General features: G+C 39.3%; 1 protein-coding gene across 1 annotated transcript in view; it reads left to right on the top strand.

Annotated features, from left to right (window-relative positions):
• Positions 1-20,723, top strand: part of POLR1D (RNA polymerase I and III subunit D) — a 126,229-nt gene extending 105,506 nt beyond the window's left edge. Inside the window, exon 3 of the mRNA XM_044073274.1 lies at positions 20,360-20,723. Coding sequence (XP_043929209.1) covers positions 20,360-20,624 — 265 coding nt within the window. The 3' untranslated portion in view covers positions 20,625-20,723. The remainder of the gene's footprint in view (positions 1-20,359) is intronic.
• The last annotated feature ends 41 nt before the right edge of the window (positions 20,724-20,764 follow it).

Here is a 20,764-nt window from a genome sequence, read left to right as displayed (position 1 = left end):
AGCAACCATGCACTCTAAGAGACCAGCTACACAGGGCCCATCTCCAGGGCCCCATGCCTAAGAAACAGAGGCTTAAAATGGCTGAGGATTTAATTACTCTTATCAGAGGTTCTCAGCCCCCTCCGGACAAAAGGCCTAGAGTGGAGGAAGATTCACCCTCCTCTGATCAGGGCTCCATTATTTCAGAGCACTCTGATGATCAGGAACATTCTTACTCCCCTTTTGAAGACTCTGATGCGGAGGAGTCCATTCCTTCTGTATCCCCCCCTGAGGATTACTCATTTGGGGAAACTTTGCATACCTTAAGGGAACACTTCCACTGGGAAGGCCAGGATTATTCAGATTCCAGGAAAAGGCTCAGGGAATTTCTCTTGCTTCCTCAGCACAGGCCTCTGGCTATACCTCCTGTCTTGGACATCTTAGATGATGTTTACTCGGAGGCCTGCCTTAACCCGGACTCTCTACCTCCAGCTCCAGTTAAGCCTGACAGGTACTACAGGGTCCCTGACTCACACCAATTTCTATACAAAAGCCATGCTGCTGACCCAGAAACCATCTTACAGGGCCCCAAGGGAGTTAAGGCCTCCATTGCTAAAAATCCACTGCCTTCCAAGAGAGATTCCAGATCCTTAGAAAAGTGGGGAAAAAAGGTATTATCCATGAGGGCCTTAAACTGTCAGTTTCATATGCTAAAATACCAACAGTTTTTGTTATCACAGTTGAAAAGTAAAATGTCACAACCTGAACAACCAGACTTGAAGGAGTTGCAGGATTTGATGCATAGTGCAGAACAAGTGGGTAAGTATACCTTACAATGTGGTTTTGATGCTCTAGAGGCCTCATGTAGAGCTGCTGTTACAGGATCAGTCATACGTAGGCATGCCTGGCTCAAGGAACAAGCCTTGCCTGATCATGTCAAAGCTAAATTACTAGACACCCCTCTTCAAAAGGATGTACTATTTGGTGCTAATGCTGAGGAGGTATTAAGGAAAATGGAGGAAAAGGCTAAATCAATGCAAACTGTGAAAGAATTTCTACAGGTTCAACCCCCACGTTTTAGTAGAAATTGGCCTTCCAAAAACTGGTCCTTTCCTGCCACAGACAGACCCCAAAGAGGCAGGTACAGGCACCCGAGGGGCAGAGGACAATCCCAAGGATCGTATAGAGGCAGACAATGGCAAGCTCCTACACAAAGAGGTGGTGAAGACGACTCACAATCTTACAGAAAGCAAACCCAACGACTTTCCCCTTTGCATGCCAACCAGGTTGCAAATGGCAGCCCCCTTAGGAGGAAAGCTGGCATTATTTTCAAAAAAATTGGCATATTGTCACAAAGGACAAATAGATCCTGGACATTATAAACAGAGGCTACAAATTCCATTTTCACACCCTTCCAAAAATGAGAGGCATGCCAAACCTGCCACACAATCAAAGGGCAGAGGCACAAAGACAAATTACAGATCTCATAAACATGAAAGCTATTCAAAAGGTACCTATGCACGAACAAGGTCAAGGTTTTTATTCCAGGCTATTTCTGGTGCCAAGGAAGGGAAAAGATTGGAGACCTATTTTGGATCTATCCATCCTAAACACATTTCTAAATTCAAGATGCTCACTCTACAGCAACTTCTTCCCATGCTGGGCAAGGAGTCTTGGCTGGTAACATTGGACCTCAAGGAGGCATACCTGCATGTCCCTATCAGACAAAATTGCAGAAGGTACCTCAGATTTCTTGCAGGTTCAACCCATTATCAAGTCTCTGCATTGCCCTTTGGCTTATCTACTGCGCCCAGAGTATTCACGAAATGCCTGGCATCAGTAATTGCCTACTGCAGACTTCAAGGGATACAAATATATCCCTATTTGGATGACTGCCTGATCCAAGCGGACAACAAGCACATTCTTCTGAAACATCTGGCTTATGTAATAATGTTATTGAATTCTCTGGGATACACAGTCAACAAAAAGAAATCAAGGCTAATGCCCTCTCGGAAGATAATTTTCCTGGGTGCCAATTTGGACACAAACACCCAGATGGCCTACCTCATGCCAGAGAAGCAGGGGCAACTAATTCAATACTTCATAACACTAGCAAATTGCACCAGGCTGACTGCAAGGAAAATCCTGCAGGCTCTAGGATTTATGGCATCTTGCATCTTACTTAATCCCATGTGCAAAGCTGCATATGAGGAAACTACAATGGTACCTGAAAAACATATGGTCTCAACACAGCCACAGTTTGGAAACAATAATACCACTAATTCCATGTCTGCAAAAGGAATTTCTGTGGTGGGCTCAAGCATGTCAAACAAACACAGGTCTTCCATTCAGCAAGCCTCAAGCAAATCAAGTCATCACAACAGACGCCTCGGACTACGCCTGGGGGGCGCACATGACAGATTGGTGCATTCAGGGCAAGTGGTCCCAAAAAGAAAAGCACCTTCACATCAATCAAAAAGAAATGCTAGCAGTAATAAATGCTATTATAGCTTTCAAGGACCACCTATAACCAGGTCAACTATTGATAAGAACGGACGACACCACAGTTATGTGGTACATAAACAAGCAGGGAGGAACACATTCTTACCCCCTATGCAGACTGGCCATGTCACTTTGGAACATGGCCATGGACTTACAAATGGAACTACAAGCACAGTACTTGCCAGGCAAGGAAAACACGCTGGCAGACAACCTAAGCAGGAATATGACAGACCCACACGAATGGAAGTTGCATCCAAAAGTTTTTACAGAAATAATCCAAGAATGGGGAAGGCCAGACATAGATCTCTTTGCCTCCCACAAAAATCATCAATTGACAAAATTCTGCTCAAGGATCTTCCATCCAAAGGCCTGGAGAGTGGACGCTCTCTCTTTCAGTTGGACATCAATGACAGTTTATGCCTTCCCACCTCTTCCTCTGCTGCCCAAAGTTCTATTGAAGACCAGAGCAGACAGACCAAAGATGATCCTCATTGCTCCGGACTGGCCAAGGCAACACTGGTACCCACTCCTGAGGAGCCTGACGCATTCCCCACCATGGACCCTGCCTCTAATGCCTCTTCTTTCTTCTGACGCAGCACAGCTTCAAAACTCTTCACAGTCAGCTAAAAACACTCAATCTAGCCGCATGTAAGATTCCTTAGCATCACAGCAGGCCCTACTCTCCAAGGAGGTGCAGGATGTCATTTTGGAGGCCAGAAGGCCATCAACTAGAAAAGCTTACTCCGCAAAATGGAAACGTTTTTGTGTCTGGAATGAGAAAAAGGACCAGGACCCTGGAAAACTGAATTTACCTCAAATACTACAATACTTGGCTGAACTGCTAAGCAGTGAACTTTCTTTCTCCTCCATCAAAGTCCATGCCTCAGCCATTTCTGCAGAATGCAACACTGATCCACCTTTATTCTCTCACCCTCTCTTAAGACAGTTCCTCAGAGGGGCTAAGAATTTAAGACCTCCAAGGAAACAACCAATACCTGCTTGGGATCTTAACTTCATTCTGGAAAAACTGACCTTGCCTCCTTTTGAGCCAGCTGCCTCATCAGATTTGCAATATTTGTCCTGGAAAACAGCCTTCCTTCTGGCTATCACCTCAGCTCGTAGAGTTTCAGAACTACAGGCTGTCATGGCTGTCCAGCCTTTTATCATCTTCCATCAGGACAGAGTTTCCTTACGAACCAACCTGTCCTTTATGCCTAAAGTGGTATCCAGGGTAGCTTTAAATCAGGCCATACATTTACCTACTTTTATCCTAATCCTCAAAACAAAGGGGAGAGATTACTACATTCCTTGGACATCCACAGACAACTGCGTTATTATTTGGACAGAACAAAGCCTTTCAGAAAATCAGAACAGCTCTTTGTGGCCTTTGCGGTAGGAGCTCAAGGAAAGCCAATCTCCAAACAGACAATCTCAAAATGGATAGCCCACTGCATACGCTTTTGCTATTCCTTTCATGGCAAAGCTGTACCTACAGGCATTAGAACTCATTCCACCAGGGCCACAGCCACCTCTGCAGCCTTCCTCAGAGGAGTTCCTACCAAGGATATTTTGGAAGCAGCCACTTGGAGTTCTGTGCATACCTTCTCCAAGCACTACAACCTACCATTATACTCCAAATCTAGAGCAGGCTTTGCCACTGCAGTCTTGCAGGGCATTTTGGCTCCTCCTAGTTCCACCTAGTGCCTACCACCCCTTTCTTAGCTTTGGGATTCTACCCATCTGTTATGACTGCAGCTGTATGCACGATGAACATAGTACAGTTTTGTACCTACCATAAATGTAGATGTTCGAGTGCTAATACAGCTGCAGTCCAGGTTTCCTCCCTCCTTCCCCTCTTGGGACAGGCCTATAGGCTAGCACATCCTCATACAACCTGATTGGGGTATTCTTTTATGATGTATTTGCTTGCAACTACTGTATTTTGATTATATTGCACTGCATTATTACACAAACTTATGTATTGCCTTCCTTCTGGGGCACCTGACATCTGGGGCAAGAAAAACTGAAGAAAATGGCATCGGCTGGTTCCTTTATACCCCTGTCGCACTGACGTCAGGGAAGAAGCGACGACAACCGACGCCGGACCTAGACTTTGGAATTCGGCCGACCGAGGACCCGCCTGACGGCAGGAGAACCCATCTGTTATGACTGCAGCTGTATTAGCACTCGAACATCTACATTTATGGTAGGTACAAAACTGTACTTTTTGCCCTGTGGTCACTAAACTACCTGGCACACTTTACTGGGCTTCAGAGAGATTTGACCAAAGAGGTATCAAATACTCTGTCAGAGTACATGTCTGCAGAGGACTTCAAAAGAACATCCTCACAACTGGCTACTCATTTATCCATATCAAACACTTCGATGAGGTTGATCTCTCACATCTGAAGGTACCTCATGAGCAGCCAGTTCAGGCATTGTTTGGGCCATCAGTAAAAGATACGCTTACCTGCAGTGAACAAGATGGCAAGACTCTGTCTGCCATGAGAATCAAGTTTTCTGTGCCTCAATGAACCCTTTCCAGGAATCAGAGACAGTAAGAAGATGTGGTTCCTTTCCAAGATCCACTCAGTGATAATTCCTCCAGAGGCAGAGGAAGAAATTCTAATGGAAGATGTCACCGTAGAGGCAGAGGAGGTCCGCAGAAATAGGGCTCGATTCTGCTCCAGACAGGCCCTTTCAGTGCTCCTGAAGTGCTGCCCGTTCAACTCTGGAGGCAGTCGGTGGTCGATTTGTCCTTGCACCCAGACCCCTGGGCAAGTATAAGAATAATATCCAGAATTTATTCCGTAATATTTTTCCTTCTCCCATCCCAAAAAAGGAAGAATCGTCCTGACATTCACCCAAAGGATGGCAGCAGCACAAGACATCCCAAAGCTACTAGAAAGAGTCATCCAGAAGGTCCCACCAAATCAAATAGGATTCAGAACTTAATCACGCTTTTTTTAGTTCCAGCAAAAACAGGGAATCTTAATCTGCAACAGGTACTTTGCTCTGGTGGAGTCACTGAGAGATGCTGTAGTCCATGCTTGGCCCTCTGTCTCCTTTATGCTTACCCTCCTCTTCCCTTGATGCCCAAATTTCTACAGAAAGCAAGTCAGCTGAAGAGCTCAGTAATCCTCATTTCCCCTTTCTGGCGTCAACAAGTTTGGTTCCCCTTTCTACATTCTCACCTTTTTTATCCTGCATGAATACTGGAGCCAACTCTGGATCTCTCCTCTCTCTTCCATCAGGGATCCAACATCCCAACATACTGGCCTTCAAACTAACCACATGGTTTCTCCACTTTCAGTAATAGCTGTCTTCCCTTGTACGTGACATTATTTTGACTTCTCAAAAATAATCTAAAGTATGCAAGTGCAAATGGGAAAAGATTCTCCCTTTGGGCTTTGAGTAAGGAAATTGACCCTTTCTCTGCCCAAGTCTCTGCGATTCTACAGTTTTTTGGCAGCTCTTTTTAAAGAAGGAGCATGTTTTCTCTACAATCAAACCTCATCTGGCAGCAATTTCTAATTTTCACATGGGGAACAGACATTTTTCTTTGGCTTCGTCTAAATTATGTAAAGCCATCCTGAAAGGTATTTTTCTTCTAAGGCCTCTGATAAAGGATCCCTCACCATCTTGGGATCTGACAGTTGTGCTACAAGGTCTAATGCAGAAAACTTTTGAACCTTCAGCTAAATCTGGTTTGAAATTCCTATCCTGGAAAACAGTCTCCTTAGTAGCCATTACTTCTGCATTAGAATGTCTGAACTCCAGGCTGTTTCTTCAAAAACTCTTAACATCATTTTTCATAAGAATAGGGTTTCCTTACGGACTAATCCTTCCTTTTTACCTAAAGTGGCTTCTGAAAATAACAAGGAGAGTACGTGCTGCATCTACTTGACGTACGCAGACAACTACATTTTTTACCTTCACAGAACAAAACAAATTAGAAAATCAGATTAGCTCTGTTTCTTTTTCACCAAAAAGGGTAGGTTGCCCAGTCCCTAAAGTCACTCTAGCCAAATGGATAACAGACTGCATTTCTTGTCATGCATTTCTGAGAATAAATACATTATCTAAACCTCCTAAGGCTCATTCAACTAGATTCATGGCTAAATCATCTGCTTTTTGGTCAAGAACATCTATAGGTGATTATTGCGCTGCAGCTACATGGTCCAGTGCTTATACCTTTGTTACTCATTACAAATTGATGATATCTCTAGAAACAGAACCACCTTTAGTTCAGTGGTACTCTAGAATATCCTTCCATGAGGGCCACCCAAGATCAACATAGCTGGGGATTCTGTCCCATACATTGAGGAAGAGTGAAAAGGACAACATGAGATTTAAAAATTATGTTCTTACCGTAACTAGGCATCTGTGTTCTCCATTTCCATTCTTCAACTTCCCACCCATCCATTCCCCCATCCTTTTTTTTTTCTGGAGAGATCTATTGGACTGTATTGGAAACCTACAGTTCCAGGTTTGAGCCCTAACTTCCCTATCAAACTATACCTGTCTCGGTTTAACTATAGGGATATATGGCAACAAACTCAGTCTGAGGTAATGGGGATGTATTAGGGTATTATGTGTAGAAGGAGGAGTACAAGAGCTGGATCCGAAGTCTGGGATATGCAGCTGAGTCAAATCTGAGCCCATACGTTGAGGAAGAATGAAACTGGACTATACAGATGCCTAAGTATGATAAGTACATAACTTCCAATTCTCCTGCATTCAAAACAGAAGAATCATGTTTGAGAGATCCTTGCAGGTGTGCTTAGAAGTACTTAGAAGACAAAAGTTTCCCTTGGACAGGAATGTTCCTTTACACATTTCCACCCTTTCCACCAATATGCAAGGTACATCTGAAGGTTCAGAAATAAGATTAAAGAACATTGTGGTGATTCTCTTTTGGCCTAGGCGAAGTTGGTTCTCTGTTTCTAATTGGACAAGGACAATTACCATAAGCCTTCTCATATTCTTGATCTGCTCACATAGTGTCAGAGGTGACTAGTGCACCCCAACTTACAATAATTGTTACTAACACCCTGAATGATTCTGTCTTGATATTTTTTAGGCATTTGTTCCATTAGGATGTGCAGCAGGTATTGAAGGAGGCAAGAAAACCTGCAACTAGAAACTAATGTGTAACAGTGGAAGAGGTTTTCTAGGTAGTGCCTAACAGATATCAGAGGGCCCAATATGGTGTCTACCTCTCCGTTTTTTACATATTTGTGTGAGGTATGCAACAGTTGCTTATTTATGAAAGCAGTGATGCACTTTAGACCCCGCCCCCCCCAAAAAAGCAAGTTCCTCTTTATTGGGATCGCCACTTTGTTCTTGGAAAAATTGACCTTGTACCCTTCTGAACCTGCCTTTCAAGTTGATTTGAGGTTTATCCCTGAAAATTTGTTTTGCTTACTGACATCTGCAAGGAGAGTCTCACCTTATCTGATTTTCCACAAGGACAGGGTAGTTCTAAGCACTAATCATTCTTTCATGCCAAAGGTTGCTTCTGAATTTACCCTGAATCAAGCCATCAATCTTCCATTGCCTGTGAAATCAGAAAATGAAGGAAAAAGTATGTAAAAATATGTAAAATATAAACCCTGTATTTAGGGCTCATCTTGCCAGTGCTTTTAACTTGAACAAACGTGCTATTAAAACATGTTCATTGTGTCCAGCTCATTTACTGGCATTCAAGTGCAGCTGCCAATATAGTTCACATTTTTCCAGTAATAAGGTCCATGGACTTTCATTGCTGTTGGAAGACATTTGTTCCAAAATACAAAATTTGAACGTGTGGTTTGGGTAACATTTTATGTGTTTATAGAGGGCATTAGTCTCTCTTTTTATTTTTTCATTCCGATTTCATACAAATGTCCATATATTCTGTACCCAAGTCTCCTCTCTGTTTTTCCTATGTAAAAACGGACAGAGCATACACAGTGCACAATGTACCTCCTTTGTTGTACAACAGTTGACTCTGTTTCTTATAGCAACCACCTGGTTGTTCAAAGCAATTTCATGGCACACCAGAATATTGGGGCAGTAGGGGCAACAACCACACTTTTTCATCCCTATAAATTCAGAAATGTTCTTATGCTGGTGTTTGGACCAACTGTATTCTAATATTGTTTTCAAATTCCTGCCCTTTTGAACACCATTAGTGGACCCAGCCCCACATAATCACAAGTGGTATTCTCCTGTAGGAGAAGACACCAATTCTTTTCCAGAATTGATTTAACGGAGAGTCTCAAAGTTGCTTATTTCTCCTAGTTGACTCGGTGCTACATACACACTGTGAATTTCTTTGTGGTGGCTCCTTTAAGATGATGCTTCATTTCCTTGTGGCTTGGCAGTCATGTGATTGAACACAGAAGTTACAAATTGTGTGTGTACTTCCAGCAATGTTTATATGATGAAGTTCATGTATTTTTGCAAGTGAAAGCGCTTATCTCTCATAGTTGTAAACAAGTTTTTATTTCAAAAAGTTTCTAGGTTTGTTCTTCTGGATTTTACCTGCAGTACATATATATATATATATATATATATATATATATATATATATATATATATAGATATATATATATATATATATATATATATATATATATATATATATATATATATATATATATATATATATATATATATATATATATACACACACACACACACACACACATATATATATATATATATATATATATATATATATATATATATATATATATATATATATATATATATATATATATATATATATATATATATATATATATATATATATATATATATATATATAAAATATTTTTCTCTCCCAAAGTTAAAAGCACTGGAAAGATGAGCCCTAAATACAGGGTTTATATTTTACATACTTTTCTCTTCATTTTTCTGATTTCATAGGGAATGCATTTTATACTATTTTTCTGATTTCATAGGGAATGCATTTTATACTGTTTGTATGCATAATATATGTATGTATGTATGTGTATATATATATATATATATATATATATATATATATATATATATATATATATATATATATATATATATTTTTTTTTTTTCCTCCTTGTTTGCAGATTTTGTCAATTGAATTGACTCGGTGCTACATACACACTGTGAATTTCTTTGTGGTGGCTCCTTTAAGATGATGCTTCATTTCCTTTGGGCTTGGCAGCCATGTGATTTGAACACTGAAAATTTACAAGAAAAGGTTCCGGGGCGTCAGAACGAAACTGCTACGAATGTTATGAAGCTGCAACAAGTTTTATTCAATGCATTTCGTTTGAATATAGGTTCAAACTTTATCAGGCAATCACAAAGGAAAAAAGCATAGCTTAGTACTATAACATAAAGGTCACATGATGTTCCCCTTACAACAGAGAATGGGTACTGAATAATTAATTAATTACATCATGAATCCCTGCCCATCAACATTCATTAAAAAATTCCTGAACGAGTGCATTAAAAGACCTATGCTTTACCAATGACTACTACATAAAAAACAGTGTTAAATACCTAAATACTAGGAAATGTTGCACTATAAACAATACCTAGTACAGCATTATCATTGATTTATTTTTCAAAAAAATAATTAAACTTAAATTCATAAAAAATGTTCAAATTAATAATCACTTTTTAATATACCTAACCTACACTTCCAATTAAGATACCTAACCATACCATAAACTTGAAAATATGCTAAAATAAAATGCGTTTAAAACTAATAAGTGTTTAAAAATTAACTAAATAATACATCTCCACCACTCGCTGATAGATATACTGTGGGGGATTTTTACACACTATACTTTATAAATTAGATACCTGTAAAAATAATAGGTATATTTAATAATGCTTTCAGGTCTACCTTGCCAAGCTTTTAAGCTTCAACAAACACTTACTTGAACAGGAGTCATTAAGTCCAGGATACCTTTATGCATTTAGTTTAATTTGCCAGAATAACTCCAGTTCTTCCAACTTCAAGCCCTCAGGCCCCCCTCTAATGTCATGTAACACACAATCTGTTGCTAGATATTTAAATGTATGGTCCCTTTCTATCGAAATGTGTTTTGCTAAAGCATTATCCTGCTTCACTTTATTAATAGCATACTGATGTTTATAGATGCATTCATGGAATTAACGTTCCGTTTTGCCTATATAATAGGCAGGGCATATTTGGCAAGGTAGACAACATACTCTGAATTACAGTTGAATTTATTTCTTGTTCTATATTCTGTGTCATTAATGTTAAAAGATGTTGTCATTTTTATATACTTGCAAAATCTACAAGATTCACATTTATACATTCTCATGTGGCTTGACTTTCTAGTGATTTTAGACTCCCAACCAATTTTTCAAATTAGGGCTCCTCTTAAAAATGATTTCAGGAGAACTCTCTACTTTCTGTAATAATTCAAGGTCACTTTTTACTAAGTCCCATTTCTTATGTACAATGAATCTCACAATTTGGCTATATGCACTAAAGGTTGTGATTAAACTCAGCATGAAATTGCTGGGTTTATCCGCCTTTAATTCTGTAGATAAGAATTGAGACTTGGTAAAAAGTGACCTTGAATTATTCCAGAAAGTAAGGAGTTCTCCTAAAATCATTTTTAAGAGGGGCCCTAATTTAAAAAATTTGTTGGGGAGTCTAAAATCACTAGAAAGTCAAGCCACCTGGGAATGTATAAACATGAATCTTGTAGATTTTGCAAGTATATAGTAGTGGCAATATCTTTTAACATTAATGACACAGTATATAGAATAAGAAATAAATGCATCTGTAATTCAAAGTATGTTGTCTACCTTGCCAAATGTCAACAATGCCCTGCCTATTATATAGGCAAAATTGAACGTAGATTCTGTGAATACATCTATGAACATCAGTACGCTATTAATAAAGGGACGCAGGATAATGCTTTAGCAAAACACATTTCGATAGAAAGGGACCATACATTTAAATATTTAGTAATAGATTGTGTGTTACATGACATTAGAGGGGGGCCTGAGGGCTTGTAGTTGGAAGAACTGGAGTTATTCTGGCAAATTAAATTAAATGCATGCAGGTATCCTGGACTTCATGACTCCTGTTCAATTAAGTGTTTGTTGAAGCTTAAAGGCTTGGCAAGTTAGACCTGAAAGCATCATTAAATATATCTATTATTTTTACAGGTATTGGATTTATGAAATACAGTGTGTAAAAACCCTCCAGTGTATCTATCAGCGGGTGGTGGAGATGAATTATTTAATTAATTTTTAAACACTTATTAGTTTTAAACACATTTTATTTTAGCATATTTTCCAAGTTTATGGTATGGTTAGGTATCTTAATTGGAAGTGTAGGTTTGGTATATTAAAAAGTGATGTATTAATTTAAACATTTTTTATGAATGTAAGTTTGTTTTTTAAAAATAATCAATGATAATGCTGTACTAGGTATTGTTTATAGTGCAACATTTCCCAGTATTTAGGTATTTAACACTTTTTTATGTAGTAGTCATTGGTAAAGCATAGGTCTTTTAATGCACTCATTAAAGGATTTCTGAATGAATGTTGATGGGCGGGGATCCATGATGTAATTAACCCATTCTGTGAGTGTAAGGGGAACATCATGTGACCTTTATGTTATAGTATTAAGCTATGTTTCTTTCCTTTGTGATTGTCTGATGAAGTTTGCTACTGCGGTGGTGGTGCTGCAGTAGCGTTGTCACCTCACAGTAAGACGCTGTCCAGTTCGATTCTCAGCTAAAGCATCTTCTGCGTGGAGACATGCGTGAATGGGCGTACCTTCGTTGAAGGTTGTGCATCAGAGCTGGCAACTCGGTACGTAAAAATCAACTGCCAATCATTAGCGGACCGGAGTTCCGCTGTGGCGACCCCTAACCGAGAAAAGCCGAAAGGCACAACAACATTGTCTGATGAAGTTTGAACCTAGATTGAAACAAAAGGCATTGAATAAAACTTGTTGCAGCTTCATAATATTCATATCAGTTTTGTTCTGGCACCCCGGAGCCTTTTCTTATTTTTCTGTGGTTTTCAGTGTTTCAATCAGAGATGTGATTGAACACAAAAGTTAGCAATTGTCTTTGTACTTCCAGCAATGTTTATGTGATGAAGTTCATGTATTTTTGTAAACAAAAGCGCTTATCTCTCATAGTTGTAAACAAGTTTTTATTTCAAAAAGTTTCTAAATTAAAGTTCTTCTGGGTTTTACCTGCAGCAGTTTGTTTCCTTGTCTGAGTCAGCTGATCTACAGATGATGTCATCGGAAGGTTTCGAGTTGCCCTGTGTTACTGTCAAGAGACTGAAAGACAGGAACTGATGCAGTTAACCTAGTCTATAAAAGAGCCTCTTGAAAACAGTTGTAGTCAGTCCTAGCAGACGTTCAGTTGTGTTGAATTGAGTTCAAAGTTGAGTTCACTTCAGTTCACAGTTTTACTGAGCAGTGGATACCCAAAGGACTCACCAAGATCTGCAAGCCTGCCTTTGCTGTGTTGTGATATTTAGTTTAGATCAGGGGCAGTGTTTTAATATCCAGTTTTAATAGTTGGACACCCATTGAAAGGGCATGTAGACACTCTGGTTGGTGGCAGTGTTTTACAGTATCATTTGGGGGAAGGGACACAGCTGGAAAATTGTATCAAGGCTTTCCTAGAAGTGTTTGGATGTGTGAGATTCAATTTAAGTGTGTGTGTATCAGAGGTCTTAAACTGGGACACATTGCTCTGGAGTGTGTAATAAGGAGTTATATTTGGGGTGGACAGAATTATACAGTCCAGTGCCAGGGTATGTAGGGTGTTCCTGTTGTGCTCGCAGGGGAAAATTGTGAAATATTACTCCTGTTTAAGTGACAGTTTCACATTGGAGTCAGTAGTGAGGATTGAAGTTCCTTAGTTACTGACCCAGGGTAGTAGTGGACTTCACTGGCAGTTCGGTGGAATATCACAGACTGCAAATGACAGAAATGCACAGTGTTAAAATTGCCTTGACCTGCACTTCTAGGTTGACGTGTTGCCAGAGAAATAAGGCATGTGCTTGAAGTGTATGTGCTGAGAATTGTTAAGAGTAGCATATTTTGTATGTCTCCTTCACATTGCCTTTTTTTTTTTTTTTTTTTTTATAGCCTGTAGGTAATCAATGATACTGTAGAGTCTCATTATAATTGTAAATGGATCATTGAGTTTTGAGTATTAACTTTTTCACTGTATCACTTAAGATATTAATTAGATTACTGATGCAGTAGCCTTAGCTATATGGGCTGCCAAGGATATAACTGACAGCCAGCTTCTAAAGCTTAAGGGCACCTGCCATGTTCCTGGACTGTTGATTGGTCAAGCAGAGCTGGAAATAAACAGCAGTCAGGGTGCAAAGCCCTTCAGAGTATTCCTGCAGCTGAAGAACACCCCTCTTTTCAGGCTTTTGAGCATCTATGCTCAGTTAGCATTTTTCAGTTGATGGGCAGATAAGTTCCTTTTGGGGGGAAATTTTTTCACAATTAATTTTATGACTGAAAACACTACTTTTCTGACAATAACTGTTTATTTTTTTGCTAGGAATTGCATTTTTTGGACTTTCATTAATTTCTGTCAAGTTAAAAAGTGTTTATTTCTTTTAGTGTAAATTTGTGTTTTTATAAGGTATATTTTAAATTTTATTAATACAAATGTAAGAGTTGGTTTAAGGGGCTTGGGGTGTATTTGCTTGTCACTGTTTGTTTCTGAGAAACACTGTACTGTTTTGATACTAGCAGTTCACTGACTGTAGTTGTCATTGTTACCTCAGTTTCATGCTTCTTTCTTGGCTTTCCATGGAACAAACAATTTCAGTGGTTCTTCAGCAACAAAAAGAAAAAAAGTTTTCAGACCGTCTTTGCCACTACAGCAGGCTGGTACTTTGAGTCAGCTGATGATGGGTGAGCGTGCAGTGGCCATTTCTGCTTCCTAATCCCTCTCCTCATCTTGTGTAGTCCCTTTAGATACACACAAAAAGGACTGAAACCAGGAGCCAGCAGGAATAAATAGATGAATAGGTATACATTTACTCCAAAACAAAGAGAATCCTTGATGTCAGAGTCCACACTTCTTTATTGCAACACAGTAAATGCAAACGCTTTCGTCTCTGTCAGTTCAGAGACTTTATCAAGATACAGAAAGAAACAGGAAACACCCCATATATAATCCTGACCCAATTAACACCTTAACAAATCATCACACAATTAATTGTGTTGCAATAAAGAAATGTGGAAAAGGCCATGTATTTATTCCTGCTGGCTCCTGGTTTCAGTCCTTTTTGTGTGGATTTAGTTTATTTCATTCCTGTTGCGGTTTTTAGTCCCTTTAGCTACCAAGGTCCAGCAGTTAGGCATGACCTATGTGGCTGTTGGAGTGTCCTTGGTGGGCATGGAAGGATCAGTCTTGTTAGTCTTGGAGGAAAGATTTTTTGCCTAGCCAGACTAAGATGTTTGTTCCCCAGGGTGATGTCCCTAACATGCGTTTGTCTGCTTCCGTGGAGATTCCTGTTAAAAATAGACTGAAAGTAAAACTTTTTATCTTCTCCTGTTTCTGTTACTGTAGACAAGGGTAATTTATTGGACTTCTAACTACGGGCTTGGTTCAGCCTCTCTACCATTCCCATTCTGGATTTACTAGTAAGAGAAAAGGGAATTATTTTTCAGAGTCCCAATATGATGGAGGAAATTGAGTATGAGGGAACAAATTATGTTCTTTCTTCTCAGGCAACTGATCCTGTTTCAAAGGAGAGTAGTCTGATTTTCCTTTGGAAGAATTTTCTTTGTATGAAACCATATATAGGATGACCCATTTATTTCAGTGGGAATACAATAACATTCCATTAAAAAAGATTGATTTATTACATCTGGAATTTGAAGTTTTTATTACAACCTGCAACATGCCTGCAGGAGTGTAAAATTCCTCAGTCTTACAAATTCTTGTTTTCTTATTCCTGATCTGACCCTGCAACAATTTCTTTGTTCTTCCTTTTCTAGCTAAGCATTTAGTAAATGCTAATGCCACTTCTTCTGACTAAGGATGTGAATACTTTTGGTAGATTTAGGAAAGTGGTATATATTCATCTGCCCCCTCATGTTTTTAGGATTCTTAATTGCCAAGTTCACATTAAAGTTTTTGCTTGCTTTTTGGTAATATGAAGAATATTGCTGCCAGTTTTCTTTCTTCAGAGGGCAACATTTTGTCATATGCTCCACTTGCTTATGTTTCTCAAGTAACCAAACATTCTTTGAAGTGTGTTTGATGTCTCCTACAGAACACCAGCTACTGAGCCTGTAATGAGAAGGTTTTTCACTGTTAATGATCCCAAAAGTTACCTGAAGATGTTAAAGCTAAAATTTTGACATCTTCTCTTGATAGGAAGGTTGTGGTTGGGCCATCTGCTGCTAAACTTCTGAAAAAAAATAATTTTGAGAGGGAAAGCGATTCAAGGAGTAACTTAAAATTTTCAGCCTTCCTTCTCCAAGTTTGTTAAAAATCTCATCCCTAATCCAGGATCCTTTTTATAAAAAGCAAATCAAGCAAGCCACCAGGAAGCAGCTGATCAAAAGCAATGGCAAGGAGGCTGCAAAGAGAAGGGGAGCCTACCACAAACAGACAGTCCAAGTCTGAATGACTGTCTTCAAATTGTAACCCCCCCCCATAATATTGTTCTCCATTTCCCTCTTTGGCAACAGATAATCTCAGACAAATGGGTTCTGAGAGTGACCCTTCAGTGTTTGTATCTCCAGTGGTAGTCTATTACAGATTGCATGATACTGACATTTCTTTCTTATTTAGGTGACCTGCTATCTTTGCAAAGTTTTTTTTTTCAAAGTGCCAAGAATCTTTTACTTGAATAAGAGATTTCCTTTGCAGACCTGGGTTTCAGGAGAACATTCAACAGCCTTACAGGAGTGTAATTCTGAGTTATCTTCTGGATGCTTCTGTTCAAAGAACTTTCCTTCCACAGGAAAAAGTAGATCTATATTTAGACCTAATCCTCAGGGGCATCAGCAATGGAATTTCTCAGGATATTAGGATTCATGGCATCTATACTTCTCCTGATTCCTCTAGCTAGACCCCTCATGAGAAAGATTCAGTAGTACCTATGTATGGCCCTAACATCAGCACCCCCCAACTTATCAAATTCCAGTTCTGAAATTTGTAAAAAGGGAACTGCTTTGGTGGAAAGACCAGTTTTATCTGTGTCTGGGTCTCCCATTTTCTCTTCCACCTTCAGTACAGTCGGAAACAATAGATGCCTCAGACCTTTCTTCAGAAGCTGTGTATTTGTGTCTAAAAGTGCAGGGTCTTTGTAACAAAAAAGACATGCCAAAACACACAAACATCAATGAGATATTGGCAGTTATAAACGCACTCACCTCTCTCAAACATCTGCAGTCTACAGGGCTTTTACAAGTAATTGCATAACAGTTTGTGGGGGATCCAGATCATACATACCCACTCTGTAGGCATCTTAGATTCCGTCAGAGCAAAATATTGTGCCAGACAAGCTGAGCAGGACCAGGATAGACCTTCACAAATAGAAACTGAATCAGGGGTCTTCCATGATTTGATCATTCTGTGAGGAACACGTCAGGTAAATCTGTTTGCCTCCATTGACAACAAACAGTTTGAAAATTCTGCTCTAGGACTCCTTGCTAGCAGACTTGGGAAAACAGATATGTTCTCATTTCCACTCTTTCCACTGATATCCAGGGTCATTTTGAAGATTCAGAAGGACTCTCCTAAGATCATTGTAGTGAATCCCTTTTGGCCAAAGGCAATTGCCACAAGTTTTCTCACAAACTGGATCTACTCACACAAGACAGGAGTTGTTTGATGCACCTCATATTGAAATAACATCTGCTAACTGCTTGGATGATATAGTTTTAATACCTTTTAGGTGTCTTTTTGAGAACATGCATGAGGAGGCAAAGAATCTTGCTCTTAGGAAATCATTTGTTAGCAAATGGAAACGCTTTTATAGTTGGTGCCAAGACAGGAAATAAGACCCTCTTAAGGCTGCTGTATCTCTGGCTTCTCTTACTCTATCAAGGTTCTTTTTTAGCCATGTCAGCATGTTTGCCCATGGATCCCACTGTTTCACTGTATTCCTGTGTCAACATGTTTTTGAAAGGGGTTTTGATTCCCTGTCCATCTAGAAAACAAGTGGCTCTTTCTTGGGATCTTAATTTTGTTTTGGAAAAATGTACTCTTGCTCCTTTTAAACCAGCTCATCAGGCTGACTTGAAGTCATTAATATGGAAAATAGTTTTTCTGATTGCTCTAACTTCCACAGAAAGAGTGCCTGAGTTGCATGCTCGCATGCTGGGTCAACCTTATCTCATTTTCCACAAAGTTAGTGTTTCTTGAAGAACTAAAAAGTCTTTCAGCTTTTCCTGGTTAGGGGTCACCACAGCGGAACTCCCGTCCACTAATGATTGGCAGTGGATTTTTACGATGCTGAGTTGCCAGCCTGACGCCCAACCTTCAAAGAAGGCACGCCCATTCACGCACGCACCTACCTGCATGTCTTTAATGTCACTTGACCGCGGGGAGGACATGCAGACTCCACACAGAAGGTCCTCCAGCCAAGAATCGAACGGGAAAACCTCTTGCTGTGAGGTGACAACGGTAACTACTGCACCACCGCAGCTCCTTCATTTATACCTGAAGTGGTATCCAAGTTTACTTTGAGCCAATTTATCCATCTCTGTCTTCTTTCTAGAACCTAAAAATGAGGAAGAAAGGGTACTTTATATTCTGGCTTTCCATAGAGAATTCAAGATAATATCTTGACAGAACTTTAAACCTTCAGAAAATCTGAGAAGTTATTAATTTTGTTATGAAGGTGTGAAAAAAGGACAACCTTTGTCAAAGCAGTTTCCAAATGGTTGTTCATTCTGTCTCCTTTTGTTATTCCCATCAAAACAGGCCAATTCTAGGCAGTGTCAAGGCCCATTCTACAAGGGCCTTGGCTTTTTCAGTAGCTTTTTGGAAAGGGGCAGATGCTGGAAGTATTCTAGAGGTATCTGTTTGGTCCTCTGTACATGCCTTTACAAAGCATTACAAACTTTAGCTCTTTTACAGGTCTTGAACAGGCTTTTTTAAGACCACTCCAGGTAATTCTGGTTCTTCATCCTCCCAAACCTTATAAGCGATTGTAAATCTGCACATATAGCTAAGGCTACAGCAGCAGTGATGTAATGAAGAACATAGTGCAGTTGCATAAGTAAACTTTACCACATTAGTAGATGCACAAGTAGATCTTTGCTGCAGTAGCCATTCCCTCTCTACCCTGCTCTGCCTTTATTTTTATGATTTTGGTTGCCCGGGTGAGGATATTTATTTCTGTTTACCTAGCATTGACCTCTTTCAGGGCTGTAGGCTCCCTCTTCCAATTGGCATGAAAGATCTAAAGGTCTTCACACTCAGACTGCAGATTTTCCACAGTTATGCTGGAGATGTCAATGGCCTGGGCATGTGGAAGGTTCCTTCAAGATTTGACAGCTTGCCAGCTGTTATATTTTGAGCAGGATATAACCCATATAGCTAAGGCTACTTACTGCAGCAATAATCTATTCAAACATTTACTGTTGTGGTAGGTTTACTTGTACAACTGTTCTGCCTTGATCCATGCATTGTTACTGCCTGACAAGAAGTGAATCCTGTCAGTATTGGGCAGCATTTTAGATCACATATTGTTGTGTTGAAAGATTTCTCTCTAACAAATATAATTTCTAGAAGGATGCATGTTAGAGGGCAGACACTCTTGCTGTGATGTTACTTTGAAGCTTCCTGAATAGTGACTGCCAACATAAACTGCTATCTGGTGCATATAAACCTGCAGTTCTGTTGTACACAACTGTATATGTGTTATGCATGTACATCATCTTTGCTTTAGTGCTTGCATTTCAGTGTGTGTGCTGCCTAACTGCTGTGGTGTGTAGATGTTCATATAAAATGTCATTAATAGATGGTTACATTTAAGAGTGTTTTCCATTTTGAATCGTGGTTATCCAGATTTTTATCCTCCATGGCAGGGCTAGCCACCCAACAATGTGAACCTTGAAGTGACACCCCAAACCCACATGCAAAAATGGGAAAAGGGGTTGCGGATGGATGGATTATCCAGATTTTTATTGTGTAATTATGTGCCTCCTCTTATATTTTTTCTGCACTTAAATTGTTAATTGTTTGCTTTATAGGTTCATAGGCTGGTACTAGGCTATCGGCCCTAGGGCCTATACAAGCCTAGCCATAACAATTCCCTGGCTATTTCCTCCCACAGTATTTACTTCCCTGGACCACTTTGCCTTAAGGCCTCCATGTACTTAACCCACTTACCAGGTTAACAAAGAGTAAATAAAATATGTAAAATAAAAAAAAAATAATTACAACTTTATAGAAAAAATTAGAACAATCCATGTGGATGCACATACCCCATTTTAGATTAGAAAGAGTTGCATAAAAATTGAGACTCATTAAAGATCACTTTGCTGCCTTTTCCATTTAAATAATTTATACATTCTTTGTTTTGGTGTTTGTTAGCTACCTCAACTACAGTTTTCATCACTGAAATACGTTTTTAAAAGTAGTTGACAGTGGGGTTTGCCTTTTTTCTTTCGATAATTGGTAATGGACTTCTGACTGCATTGGAAATGTAAAATTACTTTTATTCAAGGAACTGAATTTTTTTCTGCTTTCCTCGAGGCTTACACTAGATGGCATGCAAGGAAAGGTGAAGAAGTTAAAATCTTGGTTTGCTCTGTCTTAGTTGTAAAGCATTTTGGTAAATGTTTCGTGTTTGATTTTCTACTAATCATGTATTTATGTTTGGTTACTGTTTACAGGATGAAGAGCCCTGTTTGCAGTACCAATAAGAGATTTCTTGTAAATACAATAAGGAGCACACTACCACCTCAAAGACAACCGAGCAGTAAACATAAAGAAAGAGACCCAAAAGCAGACATGAGCCTGAGAAAAAGTAGAAAAGAAGACAATTCCAAGAATCACCACTTTCACCCATACAAACGCAATCAACAATCAAGAAAAAAAAGTATTTCTCCAACTAGAAGTAGGAAGTCGAATGGAAAGGGAGACAAGAAAAGGAAGTGAATTGCTGCTATTGGATAAGTAATAGACTGGCTCCAGCAATATAGTATTATGTTTGCTTACACAGTCATGTTGCAGTAAAGAAGGAAAAACGTCAAATCATATTTGAAGTTGCTGTGTGGTTTATATTTGTTTCTTGAACT

This window comes from Protopterus annectens, chromosome 5.part1, assembly GCF_019279795.1.
Source record: "Protopterus annectens isolate FY-2018-M chromosome 5.part1, PAN1.0, whole genome shotgun sequence".
NCBI classification, from domain to species: Eukaryota; Metazoa; Chordata; order Ceratodontiformes; family Protopteridae; genus Protopterus; species Protopterus annectens.
This window is presented reverse-complemented; position numbering and strand designations above follow the sequence as displayed.